Source organism: Grammomys surdaster, unplaced genomic scaffold (assembly GCF_004785775.1).
Source record: "Grammomys surdaster isolate TR1022 unplaced genomic scaffold, NIH_TR_1.0 132, whole genome shotgun sequence".
NCBI classification, from domain to species: Eukaryota; Metazoa; Chordata; class Mammalia; order Rodentia; family Muridae; genus Grammomys; species Grammomys surdaster.
Genome location: NW_021604590.1, coordinates 2,441,730 through 2,458,764, shown reverse-complemented (window position 1 = coordinate 2,458,764; position 17,035 = coordinate 2,441,730). Strand labels below are relative to the sequence as shown.

Below are 17,035 nucleotides of genomic sequence, written 5' to 3'. Positions count from 1 at the left end.
AGAGGGGGAAGGGAAGGGGGAGGGGAGAGAGGACAGAGAACATGCAGGCAGGGGGAGCAAGTGGAGCAAGAGAGGGAGGAGGGGGTAGGCAGCCCCTTTTATAGTGGGCAGGCCTATCTGGCTGTTGCCAGGTAACTGTGGGGAGGAGCATACCCAGCTGTTGCCAGGTGACTGTGGAGGTGGAGTTTAGACAGAATACTGACACCTTATGTTTTTCTTTGTAGTCTCTCATGGGCTTGGACATTATTACTACACTTAGGGGTCACAGCCTGCGTCCCAACCACTATCCTCAATAAACCCATTAGCAGTGAGAAAAGAGAACGAGGAGATTCACCCAACATGGCCTCATAGGGGAGAGAGATGAGCGACTCCGCGGGTCCATCTTTTTGTTCCTGACGTGAGCGTAGAGTTAATGAGAGCAAAAGATACACAGTTCCGAAAGATAAGGTCCCCAGCCCACTACTGCTATGGCTAACGAGTCAGTTCCTCCTCTGGATGGCCCAGGGTTTCAACTCTCTCCCTCACAGAGAGATTGCTGGGGAAATTCTAATATCTCAGGGGCCTTCTTTTCAATACTCTGATTAGTCTGTAGCCAGAGGGGGACATAAATGTCTCTTTAGACATTATTTATTCTCTCCAGAAAGGCCGATATTCTAATATTCCAATATTAGAAAGAACTTTTACAATCACAGTAACCAAGAACTGTTAAGCAGTTCCCTGTCATGGCCCGATGGTTATGTGACCCACTAGCTTAGCCAGTAAAAACCTATTAGGAGAGAACAATACTGGGATGTTTGGGTAGCTGGAAAGATGACCCAGTGGCTAAGAGCTCAGGGGCTCTTCCAGAGAACTTAATTTGGTTCCCAGCACCCATGGTCAAGATGTCTCACCACCACCTGTAACCCCAGCTCTGGGGCATCAATGCCTCTCAGGCACCTGCATGAACCAGCTCAAGTGTATACTTCTTTTTATAATAAATCTTATGTGGGGATAAAGAAATCAACAAGAAGGCTGTCCCTGCCCCTGCTTGCCCGTGGGTTCGGTGGCCACCTAACATCTGTGCTTAGGACCTTACAGAAGATGACCAGAGTGGGCAGAGTCTACGTGATCGTCTAGGAAGTCTTCTTTTGGCCCACCCACCACCATCACACCACCTCAGCCCCCGAGTGCCCTGAGGCTTGCCATACCAGCACTGTCTTTCATTTAGAAAGTAGACAACTTTGAATTAGGCATGGCAGTCCACACTGGTACTACCAGCACATTGGAGCAGAAGGATCATGAGTTCAAGGCCAGCTGCAGAGCAAATCCAAGGCGTTTCTGATCCCCATGAGATGCTGTAAGAGAAAAAAAAAGTGTTAAAAAGTTGATGGAAATTATAGGAGTTTGTTAGTAGAGTCTTGATTTGATTCTCTCTCTCTCTCTCTCTTTCTCTGAGTGTGTGTGTGTGTGTGTGTGTGTATACATGTGTGTGTGTGTTGTATGCACAAATGTATCTACAGATACACACAAGCCAGAGGAGGACACTGGGACACTGAGTATCCTACTTTGTTACTCCATTTTGTTCCTTGAGACACAGTCTCTCCCTGAACATGGAAGTAGGTGGGGGGCTAGCAAGGCCCAGCAGTGCTCCCAGCCCTCTTGCTTGTTGTAGGACAATCTTAAGTTCTGATCACCTTTGAGTGTAGGAGCTGTGGCAGCTTGTCCCAAGGGTCACCCTGTCCAATTTGACAGTAGAAAAAAATTACAGCTTGCCTGGGAAGCGTGTGGTCCTTGCAGGAGGCAGAGACGGGCCTCGTACAGGAAATACTGGAATGTAAGCATGGCAGGACTGTTTCCGTGTGTTATAGAAAATGAAAGGAGTTTTCTTCCACACTGATCTGGTTTGTTTTTGTTTTGTTGTTGTTGTTTGGGGTTTTGGTTGGTTTGGTTTGGGATTTTTTGGGGTTTCGTTTTGGGTTTTTTTTTTTTGAGAATACTTTATTAGTTTCTAGAATAAAACCCACATAGTTTGATTATTGGCATATAAGGAGAAAGCAGGGAAGCTCAAAGAGTAATAAGTAAATAGCCTAGAAGAGCAGACACTGTTTGCTGGTGTACACACTGTATGTGTGTGTGGGGGGGGTGAGCAATGTATGCTGGAGTTCAGACCCTGTGCTGGGGTGCACACTGTATGTTGGGTACTAACTGTGTGCTACAGTGCACACTGTGTGTGGAGATGTGCACTGTGTGCTGGGGTACTGTGTGCTAGGGTACTGACTGTGTTCTGGGGTACTAACTTGTGCTAAGGTATGCACTGTGTACAGGGGTGTACATTGTGTGCTGGAGTTCAGACCCTGTGCTGGGGTGTATACTGTATGTGTGAGTGCACACTGTACGCTGGAGTACTCACTGTGTGCCAGGGTGCACATTATGTGCTGGGGTACTGACTGTGTGCTGTGATGCACGCTGTGTGCTGGGGTACTGACTGTGTGCTGGGGTATGCACTGTATGCTGGGGTGCATACTGTGTGCTAGGGTACTGACTGTGTGCTGCGGTGCACATTGTGTGCTGGGGTACCAACTATGCACTGCAATGCACACTGACTGTGCTCTGGGGTGCGCACTGTGTTCTGCGATGCACACTGACTGTGTGCTGGGATACTGACTGTACACTGGGGTACACCATTTAGTTTCTTTGGAAAGTGAGTAGGATAAATTTCCTGAGAATAGGTTTTGAGTGAAATAATGACCTCACATGGTAAAGACGTGTCTTAGAAGTCATGTCATGGTGTGGCAGCGTTATGGTCAGGTAGGAGTGGACATCCTAATCATGGCCCTCTCCCTTCTCTAACCTCTTTGGGTCTTCAAACAGGTGACTGAGACAGTGGCATCACAAACACAGCTAACACTTTACCTCTGTCTGGGAGGCAAGAGGCAGTACCGCAGGGGTTAAAAGTACAGGAAACAACTTACCTTACCAGTCCACTCCAGTTTCCATGACTGAGCCAGAAGCTTGCCTATGAGCCAGGGATCGAATCTGGAAACTGAGTCTGAGCAGGCTCTTGCTGGAGGCTAGTCTGAAGGCAGAAACATGAGAGGAAGTTGAATTGAATTGCTTATCACTCAGTGTTCAAACCCTAACCCTGGCAATACACATGTGTGGAAGGTTTAACGTAGTATTTGCTGATCATCGGACCGCATAACTAAGATGACCTCATCCTATTACGTATTCACCCCGTCTTCCTGAGCATGTGATACTGTAACATGACAATGCGGGATTTCTTCCTTTGACTCTCGGGCAATCCGTGGGAAGAACAGTGCCAACATTGCTGTTATTCTTTCTTTTATGGCTGAGGGAATTACTCCAAGTCACAAGGCAGCAGAGAGCAGGGCAGCGGAATAGGGCCCTCTTGTTTGCGATCCATCATAGGATGTTTTCTCAGTGGCCTTTAAAGAAGCCTGGTCAATACGGAAGTGAGTGTTTTATTAAGTGAGATAGTCTGAGTGACAGCTAGGACCCAGGTTGGAGTCGTGCACATTTGCTATGACCACAGGGTACTGGCCGTGTGTGCCTGGGGAAGGTGTGGAAAGGGAAGGGAGAAGTGGTGGGAACCAACTCCAGACCACTGCACTGGGCTTGCCCTTAACCGGCAGAACATCCTGGAAATGTTTTGTATCTTCCTTTTTCCAAATTGAGCTCTGTACATGGGAAACTGGGAGACGGCCACAGTTTTTTCCACTTGCTCAAAATTGTGACCAGATGAGTACAAAGGGGTTGGAGCCTCAGAAAGGACATGGACAAATGGCAGCCTCGGGTGAATGCATTCAGACATTTGCCTTGGTGAAGTGTCTTGAAGGAAGGCTTCGGGTGGCTCTTGAAGGCACGGCATAATAAAGACCAAACAAATGCTCAGAGGCAATCTATAAATGAGTGGATAGTTTGTGTGGGGCGTTAAGGGTCCTCTTAGTGAGTGAGTGTGTGCAAAGTTTCTGATCAAGAGTTTATATAGTGTGCACCTATACAAAAAAGAAAACAGGGTGAGGGGGGCAGGGAAGAAAGGGCAGATAGTTAGGAAACAGAAACCATAGAGGATGAAGAGAGAAGTCTTGAGAGGCCTTCAGACACCATAAGGATAAAATAGAGGTATTGAGAGGCAGAGAGGAACTTAGTGTGGACCGGTCTAATCCAGGAAGCTACAGAGGCTGGCATGGCCCAAGCATGTCAGGATGCTCAAACCGCACATACTCACAACCTCTCCTTTTATTACCAACCATCCAAACCATCCCCAACAAGCTGCTTTGTTTGGCACTGGCTGTATTAACTGTTCTCCCGAGAAGGCAAAAGCTTCTCCTCAGTTTCTCCCTTGCTACCCAGGGCAGTTTCTGCAGGTGACCAGTCATAGCTAGTTCACGATGATTTATAGCCTCCATTTCAGAGGTGGGTGTCCTCCAGTCTCTCCCCCTCACTGCTGTGGGTGTGTTTACCCCATAGGTGGTACAGCTATGACCCCCCCACCCACCCACAGCCTCATTGTCATGTTCAATGTCAGTGTTTTTTGTGCCCTGATCTCCCAATGGCTGTCCCTTGATGATATGCAGAAATCACAGTCTTTGCTTTCGCTGTCTTCCAGTGTCATCTTGCATTACAACATATAAGAAGACACCACCTCCAGTCCCACCCAGAACTACCACGAAACCTTTCATTTCTATCACAGCGCAGAGTAGCACAGAGTCCGCGCAGGATGCCTACATGGACGGGCAGGGCCAGCGCGGAGACATGATCAGCCAGTCTGGCCTCAGCAACTCCACCGAAAGTCTGGACAGTATGAAGGCTCTCACGGCTGCCATTGAGGCTGCAAACGCCCAGATCCACGGCCCGGCAAGTCAACACATGGGCAGCAATGCCGCTGCTGTCACCACCACCACCACCATAGCCACTGTCACCACCGAGGATAGGAAGAAAGACTTTAAGAAAAACAGATGCCTATCTATTGGGATACAGGTAACTGCTCCCTGTGCCTGGAAGTAGAACCCACTAAAAAGTCTCTCTCTCTCTCTCTCTCTCTCTCTCTCTCTCTCTCTCTCTCTCTCTCTGTGTGTGTGTGTGTGTGTGTATGTGTGTGTGTGTGTGTGTGTTTTCCAGGAAACCATTTTGCCATCGGGGATGAGAGAGCTATGTTTAAGAGGTGACCTTCAAATTATTAACAGGACACATGGCTGGGGCGGGTGGTGCATGCCTGTGATCTCAGCACTCAAAAACCTGAGGTAACAGAGTTGCAAATCGAGGCCAGTTGTAGTGGCAGAGACCTTTAACAGAGCATAAGCAAAGCTCTGTGAGTTCAAAGCCAGCCTGGGTAACATAGCAAGATTCTGCCCAAAACAAATAAAGAAAGCATGGTTGAGAGTTCAAGGCCATCTTAAGACAGTTTAGACCACAGATGCCTTCCTTAAAACAAATCAAAATACCAAAAAAAAGAAAGAAAGAAAGAAAGAAAGAAAGAAAGAAAGAAAGAAAAAAGAAAAACCGAAATTACATCTGCCGTTACTTTGTTTGTATATCAAAGAACCCTTGAGTGTCTTGTGTCCATTTTCATTCTCAAATGGAGTTCACCGCTGTGGCTGTGGCTAGGCAATGGTTGCTGCTTTTGCAGAGGACCTGGATGTGGCTCTCAACACCCACGTGGTGACTCACAACCCTCTATAACTCCAGTTCATAGTGGTTCAAGGCCCCCGCTGGCCTGCTGGCCTCCTCAGGCCTCAGTCATTGATGTGGCGCACACACATACAAGCAGGCAAACATGCATATAATAAAGATAAATAATTGTTTTTATTGAAACTATTTTTTCTATAGTCTATATTCTGATCATGGTTTCCCATCAACCAAATCTCCCCTCTCTCTCTGTCTCTGTCTCTCTCTGTCTCTCTGTCTCTCTGTCTCTCTCTCTCTCTGTCCCTCTCTTTCTGTCTCTCTCTCTCTCTCTCTCTCTCTCATTAGAAAACAGATGAGCACATAAAAATAAAATAGAGGCAGACAGACCATAATAGGACAAAACAAACAGGAAAAACCAGCTAAAGAAAAGGCATAAGGAACACATGGAGATACAGACACATATTTGCACATACTGAGCTCCCGTACAAAACACCAAGTCAGAAGACCCAGTCTATAAGCAAAAGACCTGTAAAAAACAAAATCCCAGACAAAGCCCTCCAAATACCATTGAGTTCATTTTGTGTTGGACCTGGGGCCTGCCATTAAGTGTGGTTCGTATACCCAGTGAGACTCCATTAGAGAAAACAGAGCTTTCTTTACAAGCAGATACAGATTGGAGATGGCTTCCGGGGTAGCATGGGAGTTTGTGCCCACTTCTCCTCTCAGCATTGGCATGCCATCTGACCCAGACCCAGCAGGCCCTGTGACTGCTGCCAGAGAGTTCATGTGTGTGTTGTGTCTGGAAGACATTGTTTGCTCCATGCAGAAGAGTGTGGGGGCCAGCAAGATAGCTAAGCGGGTAGAGGTGCTGTCTGCCAAGTGTGACAATGGGAGTTCAGTCTACAGAACCCACACGGTGGAAGGACAGACCCAAACCCAAGCATGTCCCCTCATTTCCACTAGAGTGCTGTGGCACACACATGCCCACACTCACATCCTCATACATACACTCACACAATACTCACACACACACACATTCACTCACACACAGTCATGCACACTCACATACTCTCATACACACACATGCCCACACTCACATCTTCATATATATGCACACACTCACACAATACTCACACATACACACATTCACTCACACACAGTCATGCACACTCACACAATACTCTCATACACACACATGAACTTGTATACACACACACTCAGACACAGGCACACACAGCTGATACAAATACTTGTAAAGGTGTGCACTTCAGACACACACCTGTACAGACAGGTGATAGAGGTGTGTGTGTCGGAGGATTGCTGAGGTCATCATCAGGTTGCCTTAGGCCCAATCCTGTTGAAGTGCAGTATGGGAACAAAACGTCCTTCATCATTCACAGACAGACGTGGGTGGCCAGCAGTAAAGTGACTGTTAGTATAGACAGCACCAGCTAACCCGGCATCCCGAGGAAGGAGTGTGATCGCCTTGAGTCACTGTTGGCTATTTAATCATGCGTTTCGTGACAATACAGTGGCCACCTCGGACACTTCTCAGATCACTGGTCTCCTTTCTCCCTAAAATTCACTCTCCACAAGGGAAATATTATGGAAATATTTTATTATGTTGTAAGTTTTCTAAAATAACACCTAGCTGACCTGGCTTTGTTTTTTTTTTTAATCACATTTTATTTATTGTGCGTGTGCCTGTGCGCATACACACATATACACTTGCAGTAGCACATATGAGGCCATAGGACCACTTTCTACCATATGGGTCCTGAAGATCAAACTCGGGACATCCGGCTTTTCGGGAGGTTCTGTCACCCACTGAGCCACCTCACCACTCTTCTTTTGCTTTTACCTCTGTCTGGGTAGCCCTACGCAGATTTCCATTCAATAAGGGAATCGGCATTCATGTCTGTGGTGCCTTCTGCAGGTGCCTGTTGGGCAGTCATTTCTCCACATGGCACACCACGATTCCTAGATGCACTGAACCCTCTCTTGGCACATTTTCTCCTCTACAGTTGTATTTTCACAGTCCGTTCTGAAAAGTTCACTTTTAAAGGGCAATCCTTCCCTCATAGAGGGAGGTCAGAGACCCGCCTGTAGCCTTCAGATGCCAGTGGTCAGTCTTCCTAAGGAGCTCGGGCGTAGACGCCACCGTGGGAACCAAGAGTCTGAGCCTCCCACCCCACCCCTCAGTCTGCATCTCTCCGTTCCTACTAGAAGCTAAATTCCCCTATCATCCTTAAAGGATCTGATCCTCCTACCTTTCCCTATCAAATGATGAAATTTTATCAGGAGCACTAGGGGAGAATGAGGATTTTTCATTTTCAATTTATCGTGTGTTGTATGAGTGGGAGGAGCTTATGGCACGCAAGGAATGGGAGGAGCTTTGTGCCACGGCACTCAGGTACAGCTCAGAAAAGTACTCGCAGGAAGGTATTCTTTCCTTCACTATGTGAGCTCCAGGATTGAGTTCAGCTTGATAGGCATGGCAGGATGCCTTTTCCCCAACGAGCCATCTTGCTCACCCAAGAATAGAATTTTTAAAGCTCTAAATTCCAGGCCTGCAAGATGGCTCGGCGGGTAAAGGTTCTTGATGTACAGCCTGATCAGCCAAGTTTGAGTCCAGAACCCAGTATAGAAGGAGTCAAACAACTCCTGGAAGTTGTCCTCCATGCCACAGGAGCCCAGTGGCAGGCACCCGACCCTGCCCGGTACCACAGACACACGCGTTCTGGATTCATGTGAGAGTTATTGTATAGTGGACACAGGTCTCTGTTTGGGATTCTGGTCAATTCTGCCGTGGCTCATTGTGGTAGCTGCACAGCAAGATAAATGTGCTTAGCGCCCCTCATCCGTGCATGTCACCACGGTTACAGTGGGAACGTTTACGTTACATACCTTCGCCACGGTGATTCCAATGTCTGCCTTTCTGACACTGAGTTAGCACCGTGGGATAGTAGTTTGCTTTGTTTCCTCAACGTTAACTTCAGTCTGTTCCAAACGTCTTTATTTTATGTCATTTTCAATAGCTAGTGCATCTTTATCATCTAAAACTCAAAACATTGTTTAGATTTTATTTACTTATTTTGTGTGTGTATGTGACTGTACCTGAGTGCATGTCTGTGTACCATGTTCACCTAGGAGCCTGCAGAGATTAAAAAAAAAAAAAAAGAGGACATTGGATGCCTTGGAACTGGAGTTAAAGGCACTTGTGAGCTATCATGTGCTGGGAACTGTACTTTATACTCAGCAAGAGCAGTGAAAGCTCCTAACCTCAGATAGATAGATAGATAGATAGATAGATAGATAGATAGATAGATAGATCCTTAACCAGTTATGATCAATAGTCAATTAGTTCTCTTTCTAAGGGAAATCAATACAGTCAATGTTTCTATACACTGATATTTTATGAATATTCTAGCAAATACATATTTAACTTAATCCTTATTTTTATCCTGGTGTTAACGTGTACCTTCCAATACTCTCTACTTTGCTCTAAATGTTTTATTACATTTGCTTATTCATTAACGTGTTGTGTCTACGTGTGTGTGTCTGTGCATGCATGTGGGCTTCCTTCTGCCATGGCTTGCTTGTACAAATCAGAGGACAGTAAAGGAGTTAGTCCTCTCTTCCCAGCACATGGGTCCTAGGGCTGAAACCCCATGATCAGGCTTGTTAGCAAGTGCTTTTATACACAGAGCCATCCCGATAGCCCATTTTTTTCTTTTTAGACAGGGTTGGTTTCTCTGTGAATCTCCTGGCTATTCTGTAATTTGTTCTGTAGACCAGGCTGGCCTCGAACTCACAAAGATCTGGCTGCCTCCGGCTCCTGAGGGCTGGGATTACAGGGGTGCACCACCACACTGGGTTTGTGTGCTCTGGGGATCCAGCCCAGGGCTCTGAGTGCTAGGCAAGCAATCTGCTGACTGGGGTGCATCTCCATCCCCCCTTTCTGCATCTTCACTGGTAATTTAGAACTTCCAAGAGCACATTTGCTGGTGACATTCTCTCTAATAGAATATACTCACAAAAAATTACATGCAGTTACCCCCTTGATATTCATGTGTTTGGTATACACAGACTCAATCAACCACAGGTCCACAGTTATTTTTTTAAATGTCCCTGGGTTGGGAAAGGTTCATCATTGGAGAACGTGTTCATCTTCGTTGGTTCCCAGCACTCACAGCTGGCTCTAACACAAGCTGCAGTGGATTCAACACCATCTTCCGGCTTGCACAAGTAGTCCCATATGTGTGACACACACACAGAGAATAACATCAATAGGAATAAGTAGGAATCTTCAGAAAAGTCCATCTGGCTGGGTGTGGTGGTACCGTGCCTTTAATCTCAGCACTTAGGAGGCATAGCCAGGTGGGTCTCTGAGTTCAAGGCCAGCCTACTACTCTAAGGAGAAAGTTCCAGGACATTCGAGGCTACATGGTGAAGTCCTATCTCAAAAACACCAAAACAAAAACCAAAAAAGAAGAGTGTGTCTGTATTGAACTTGTACAATTTTCCTTCATTGTGTTCTTAACTGTATAGTATGAAACTCTGCATATCATATAAATACTATCAAATGGAAATGCTCTGGAGGTGGCTGTGTACAAGGGAGGATGGAGGTAGTAATATGTAGGCACTATGCTAGCTCATGTAAGAATCCGAGCAGCCTTGGCTGTGGTTATCTATGGCGACCCTAGAACCAGTTCCTGTGGAGACTAAAGAATGACAATGCTTATAAATCTGTGGAGGAATCGTAGGCATTTGTCAGCTTTGGAAGTAAATAAAAGTGTGATTTATTAAAGTCAGCAGAGTCAGGGACTCGAGAGATGGCTTGGTGGTTACCAGCACGTAACTTCTGCTTTGGCAGAGGACCAGGGTTCAGCTCCAGTATGGACATAGTGGCTCACAACTGCCTGTAACTCCAGCTCCAGGGTTTCTGCTGCCCTCTTCTGGCCTCCCCAGGCGTGTGCACACATATGATGCACATATATACACTCAGGTGAACATACATACACATTAAAAAATGTTCCCAGGCCGGGCGGTGGTGGTGCACGCCTTTAATCCCAGCACTCGGGAGGCAGAGGCAGGCGGATTTCTGAGTTCGAGGCCAGCCTGGTCTACAGAGTGAGTTCCAGGACAGCCCGGGCTATACAGAGAAACCCTGCCTCGAAAAACCAAAAAAAAAAAAAATGTTCCCAGAAAACATTTACAGGATCCGAGGGCACGCTAAGAATGTAATAATTGCTGCTATCGGGTGCACTCATGTGGATCAAAGAGGTTGTTAATCACAAAAGAGTCTCATCATATCCCGGAAGCCTGAGGTGAGAGTGCGTTTACTTCCCCAGTGAGACCATGCAACAACTCTTTGTTTGATGATTCCTTCAGGTGGATGATGCCGAAGAGCCGGAGAAAATGGCAGAGAGTAAGGCGCCCAGTAAATTCCAGTCCGTGGGAGTGCAAGTAGAAGAGGAGAAGTGGTAAGTCCACGGTGGAGGCTGGAGGCGGCAGCAGTGCTTCCGGTCTGGGCCGGAGGAGGGTGGCACAGTATTCATCCCGTGTAAGTCCGTGGCGTGGTGGCTGCACTCGTGTGTGGCTCTGCTTCTTGTCTAGGTGGTGAAGGACTGCACAGCGTTCATCCCATGACGAGCCTGCAAGCTCACTATCCTTTCCGCTATGTTTGGAAGTGCTTAGGAAGTATCAGTCAATGCTAGGTATATTCCCCCACCCCCGTCCCCACCGGACCCCCCACCCCCATGCTGAAATCCAGGAGAGGACACCATTTGAGCCAACAGTAGCTAAACTGTCCTTCACCCAAACACTGGATGCAAATATGGAACTGCCAAAGGTCCCTCTTCACGAAACTTTATGGCCGTTTTTATATTTAATTTTTTATTAGTAGTACTAATCGTATTGTTTTGTTGTTGTCAAGACAACAATGTTGTGCTACAAAGTTCAGCCTGGCTCTCCCTACTGAGTGCTGAGGCTAAAGGTGTGCACCACCGTGCCCCGCTGTGTTAATTTTTAAATTGTGTGTGTCTGTGTTGGGGTATGTGCTTGGGAACACAGGTACACTTGCACACACACATACAATAAGTAAACGTGAAAAAAAAAAGTTTTTAAGTACACGAGATCCATTTATACACTGATATTTAAAGTGAACTTACCCGGACAGTGGTGGCGCAAGCCTTTAATCCCAGCACTTGGGAGGCAGAGGCAGGCGGATTTCTGAGTTAGAGAGTTCGAGGCTAGCCTGGTCTACAGAGTGAGTTCCAGGACAGCCAGGACTACACAGAGAAACCCTGTCTCGAAATAAATAAATAAATAAATAAATAAATAAATAAATAAATAAATAAATAAAGTGAACTTACTGAAGAATCGTAGTACCCAGAAGTGGGAAATTTAGAATTCTGTACTATAACAGAATCCCAGTGCTGTAAGACATCTTGTCAATATTTTCATTTTATGAAAGAGATTCTATAATCCTATGGACTCCAGTGTCCTGATTACAGAATCAACAAAATGAGAAGGGTCCAGTTTTGGTTCTCAGAACCCACAACCTCTGGCTCACAGTTGCATGAAGCTCCAGCTCTGGGGGAGAGGACACATCTGGGCTATGAGGAGAGGGGTGTGTGCATCACACACACACACACACACACACACCATTAAAAAAATAATCAGTCTTTAACAACAGAGCATATGCCTTCCTCCACTGCTTGTTTCTAACCCCTGCTGCCCTGAGAGATCCTGACCAGAACCCTGCACATGTGTGTGCTTGGCTTCTTTATCGTAAAGGGAGTTTTCCAGGATTTCTGCATTTCAGGACCTGGGAAGTCACTGCTGTATCCTTCTAATAAATACAAATCTGAACAAGCCAAAAAGGCATGTCCAACATCTAATGAAGTCATGTGGCAAAACATGCTCTCTCCTGCTTCCCACCACACAAGTTGTGTTTTATAAAAAAAGATAGAGAGAGACTATATTTTGGTGAATGTGTAGTCAGGTGTGGGGGAAGGGTGCCTCTATGGGGCCCATGCTAAGGTATCCATTCACACACACACACAGGGACCAGCCACACGAAGGTATAGCATAAAATAGAGTTTTTTTTTCAGGCATAGGGAGGGGAGTTGAGACAGTAGGAGATTGAGAAAAAGAGAGAGAGAGAGAGAGAGAGAGAGAGAGAGAGAGAGAGAGAGAGAGAGAGAGAGAGAGGTAGAAAGAGACCGGCCATGAGCACGTGTGGAAAGGGGGGGGGGTTCGGAACAGAGGAAGAGAAAGCAAGAGAGAGCGCACAGAGGACAACAGCCCCTTTCATAGTGAGTCAGGCACACCTGGCTGTTGCCAGGTAACTGTGGGTGGAGCTTAGACCAAATGCTAACAACACACACTCCAGATTAGAGAACAGAAAAGAAACCAGATACAGACAATCACAGCCATGGCGGGGAGACAAGCCCAAACTGTCACCAAATTCCTGGCACCTCGGAGAAAACTGTCCGGGGGAACTTAGAATGCCACCATACTTGGTAAATTTTACCTCAGGAACTCTCCTGGGCCTGTGCCCAGGATCTCAGTGAACACGGAGGCAGCAGGAAGAAGAAAGGAAAGAGAACCCTTTAAAAAAAAAGAAGATTTATTTATTTAATGTATGTGAGTACACTATCATTCTCTTCAGACACACCAGAAAAAGGTACTGGATCTCATTACAGAGGGTTGCAAGCCACCATGTGGTTGCTGGAAATTGAACTCATGACCTCTGGAAGAGCAGTCAGGGTTCTTAACCTCTGAGCCATCTCTCCACACATACACCCCACCCCCCAAACCACTTCTAAACTAGGCTCGCACTCAGCAGAAACAACATCATGCGCTTGCTGCAGTTTCATCCTACCTATGGAAGAGAGATTCTCCTCTACCTTCCTCAGCCCACCCCCCTTAGCCATCTCATCCCAAATGAGAGAGAGAAATAACTTGAGGAGTCCCCATAAAAATCACAGTTCAGGGGACAGGGTCACCAAGAAGGTAGGACAACCCCTGGGTCTGTGGGAACAAACCTCTGCATACTTACTGGCAAGGAGGATGCTCTGTCTCTTCCTCTAGGATATTAAGTGCTTGCCATGTAGGACAGCTGTAAAGATTAGATTGTAAGAAAGCAGAGCTGGTGAGAAGGCTTTGTGCCTAAAGGCACTCACAGGTAGCTTGAGGACATGATGGAAAGGAACAGCTGACTCCAAACGTGGACTACCGGATACACACACATGTGTGTGCACAGACACTAAGTAAGCGCAATAAAAAAAAAATTAAAGCCATATTAGGTGTGTGGTGGTAGTGGCGGTGGTGACACATACCTTTTAATCCCAGCATTTAAGGGCAGAGGCAGGAGGATCTCTGTGAGCCCGAGGTCAGTCTGGTCTACAGAACTAGTTCCAGGATAGCCAGGGCTACACAGGGAAACTCTGTCTGTTAGGAAATACAATATGGTGAGGGAGGGGATACATAGCAGGCCCATGGCTAGCTGTGCCCCTGTAATTACACCATGCAACAGACCTGGTGTACAAGAGGTTTACTGGGGGACAGGAGAGGAGTGAGGGCCTGGAAAGGGATAGAGACAGACAGACAGACAGACAGACAGACAGACAGACAGGAGCAGAGCCATTAAGGGGGGGGCAAAGAGAGAAAGTGGGGGCACCTGCAGAGAACAGATAGATGGGATGCTGGGGACAGAGAGAGCTGCTGAGTGGCTAGTTGTTCCTCGTCTATGAAGCCCTCACCAATCACTGGTACTGTCAGGTCATGAGGTAAGCAGTTGCTAGGTCCCTGAAGGCAGGCCAGCAGAATGCATGCATACCGACACTGTTTTGAAAAACAAAGAAAAGGAAGCAAAATTATAACTTTTTCTTTGAAAACAAGAGAAAGGACTGGAGAGATGGCTCACAGGTCTGCCAAAGGACCCAGGTTCAATTCCCAGCACCCACATGGCAGCTCACAACTGTCTGTGACCAGTTCCAGAGGGATCTGATGCTCTTCTCTGGCCTTCATGGGTACCAGGGGCACATATGGTGCACAGATATACATGTAGGCAGAACACCCAAACACATAAAATAATAATTTAAAAAGAAAAGATCATCAGTCTTACATTTTTATTCAAAAGCATCCCCCACCGTCAAACAACCTTTTTTAATTCCAGCACTCTAGAGATGAAGTGGGTTGATGTCTATGAATTGTGGCCAGCCTAGACTACATAGTGAGTTCCAGGTTAGCCAAGGCTATGTACTGAGACTCCATCTCAAAAAACCGAGAAACAACTAAATGAATAAACAAATGAATCCTCTAGAAGGACTGACAGTAATTTTAGTGCTTAACTTTCTAGAATATTCCTCCACGGGTCACTTTGTTGTTGGCTTTTCCGTGAATAAATAAGCATTTAATTATATAAATGCCTTTTTTTTTTTTTTAAAGAAACCCATTGTCAGACACGGAGGAACTGCTTTCATCTTCTGTCTCTTATAATTCCCTTTCATGATCCTGCTGGTGGCAGTTCATTTAGATACCATCTTACCAAGCAACACTGGGCAGTGGAGATTTCTTCCTGATGACTAGGGACAACCCCCCAATTATCTAGTGTTAATCAGGGGCCAGCTGTTTTCACACTGAATACCAGATAACAATCCAGGCTTCCTTAACCCAAACAGACTGGGATAAGAAACCCCAACCTCACAAAAAGTGAGAATAGAAAGAAAACAGAGCCAGAAGAAAGAGATGAATATGTAAGAGGCCAGGAGACTCCCTGGCCTTCTGAATGGTCACAGTTTAGGTAAACAAGCCTGAAAAACCTACCTGACTGGTTGCTTACTGACCAGGAGACTTCAGAGTTCTGCATTAAAATAAATCAACTCATAAGTTATCTGTAAAGAGGCTCAGAAGCAAGATGTGTTGCTCAGCCATCTGCTTCAAGAAGAGGTGTAGACATGGAACAGCACAGTTTGTGGGCAGCGAGGATATCCTCAGAACATCATGGGTAGCAGCTATACCATGTCCCCTCCCCTGGGCAGGCTCACAGTAGGGTCCATGCACAGAGGAATGCTGTCATTGTTTAAATGCCCTGAGCCGTTTTGCAAGGAGGCGGGTCTCTTCAACTTAACTTATTACCTTTGTCAACCCCCAGTTCCTGCTCTGCTCTGCAGGACAGCTAGTAGCATTGATCCACAGGGTACATATTTGCTGACGTGAAGGGTGGATTCTAAGCAAAGCAGCTCACACCCACAGCACCTCCACTGCATCCCTGGGTGCAAGCCTTCCTACATCTGCTCCGTCCTCTCTATACCTTTTGACTGTTCCCAGGAATCCCTATGAAGTCTTCTAGGCTTTCAAGCTGGTAATTAACAACTCTAGGAAAGTAATCCTTTCTGTTGACTAAGGTGAGAAAGCCTGAAGCTCCCAGGGGGCTCCCCTTCCCCTGAGTAACATTGTATTAGCTCAGTGACTCTAAACTGCCCTTTGTTACATGAGCCCACTGGTAATTCTTGACCCCAGCAGTGGACACAAAAAGGGAGGTGATTACTGTCTACATGATAAAAGGACTATGCAGATTTACTCAGAGGCAAAGATATAGTGACTTGGTAACAATGTATAACCGGTATGCTTCAGAGTAGTTGGAAAAACAAAAGCCACCTGTGTATGCCTGAGTATGCCTGTATCTCTTCTTTTTACATTGTCGTTTATAAATAAGGATTATGTATTATTGAATAATTCAATTAATGCTAAGAAAAGTAGGGGCTGGAGAGATGGCTCAGTGGGAAAGGGCACTGGCTGCTCTGGCATTTGACCTGGGTTTGAGTCCCAGCACCCACATCAGAGTTCACAACTGCTGTAATTACAGTTCCAGGGGATCTGACACCCTCTTCTGGTCTCTGAAGATATCAGGAACACATGTGGTACACAAATATGCATGCAGACAAGGCAGCCATACACATAAAATAATAAAATGTTTTAAAACATGAACATCATTCACATAAGTTTTCTCTTTATTAATAAATGCTCATGCCAGATAGCTTAGCACTGGCTGCAAAGCCTGAAGACCTTAGTTTGATCCTTGGGACCTATATGATATAAAAAGAGAGCCAAGGTCCATAAATTGTCCTCTGTGTTGTGTTTATAAAAAGATAAAGAGTATGTTCTTGTTCTGTGGGTGTGTGGAGAGGTATGGGGGAAGGGGATGTCTCAGCGGGTCCATGCCAGAAGTATCTCTTTCCCCTGAGGGACCAGTCACACACCGATATAGCAGAGAATAGAGTTTATTCAGGGCATGGGGAGGGGAGCCAGGAGGGTAGTAGAGGCAGAGAGAGAGAGAGAGAGAGAGAGAGAGGGAGAGGGAGAGGGAGAGGGAGAGGGAGAGGGAGAGGGAGAG

At 46.3% G+C, this 17,035-nt stretch overlaps 1 protein-coding gene across 8 annotated transcripts in view; it reads left to right on the top strand.

The window, feature by feature from the left end:
* The window catches only part of Dlgap1 (DLG associated protein 1), a 504,138-nt gene that overhangs the window by 446,167 nt on the left and 40,936 nt on the right, over nt 1-17,035 (top strand). For 5 of the 8 annotated variants that reach the window (XM_028762194.1, XM_028762197.1, XM_028762195.1 and 2 more), the window contains 2 exons: nt 4,610-4,980; nt 11,023-11,114. In XM_028762194.1, coding sequence (XP_028618027.1) covers nt 4,610-4,980; nt 11,023-11,114 — 463 coding nt within the window. The remainder of the gene's footprint in view (nt 1-4,609; nt 4,981-11,022; nt 11,115-17,035) is intronic. The other 3 variants (XM_028762196.1, XM_028762201.1, XM_028762200.1) reach the window with 1 other exon arrangement.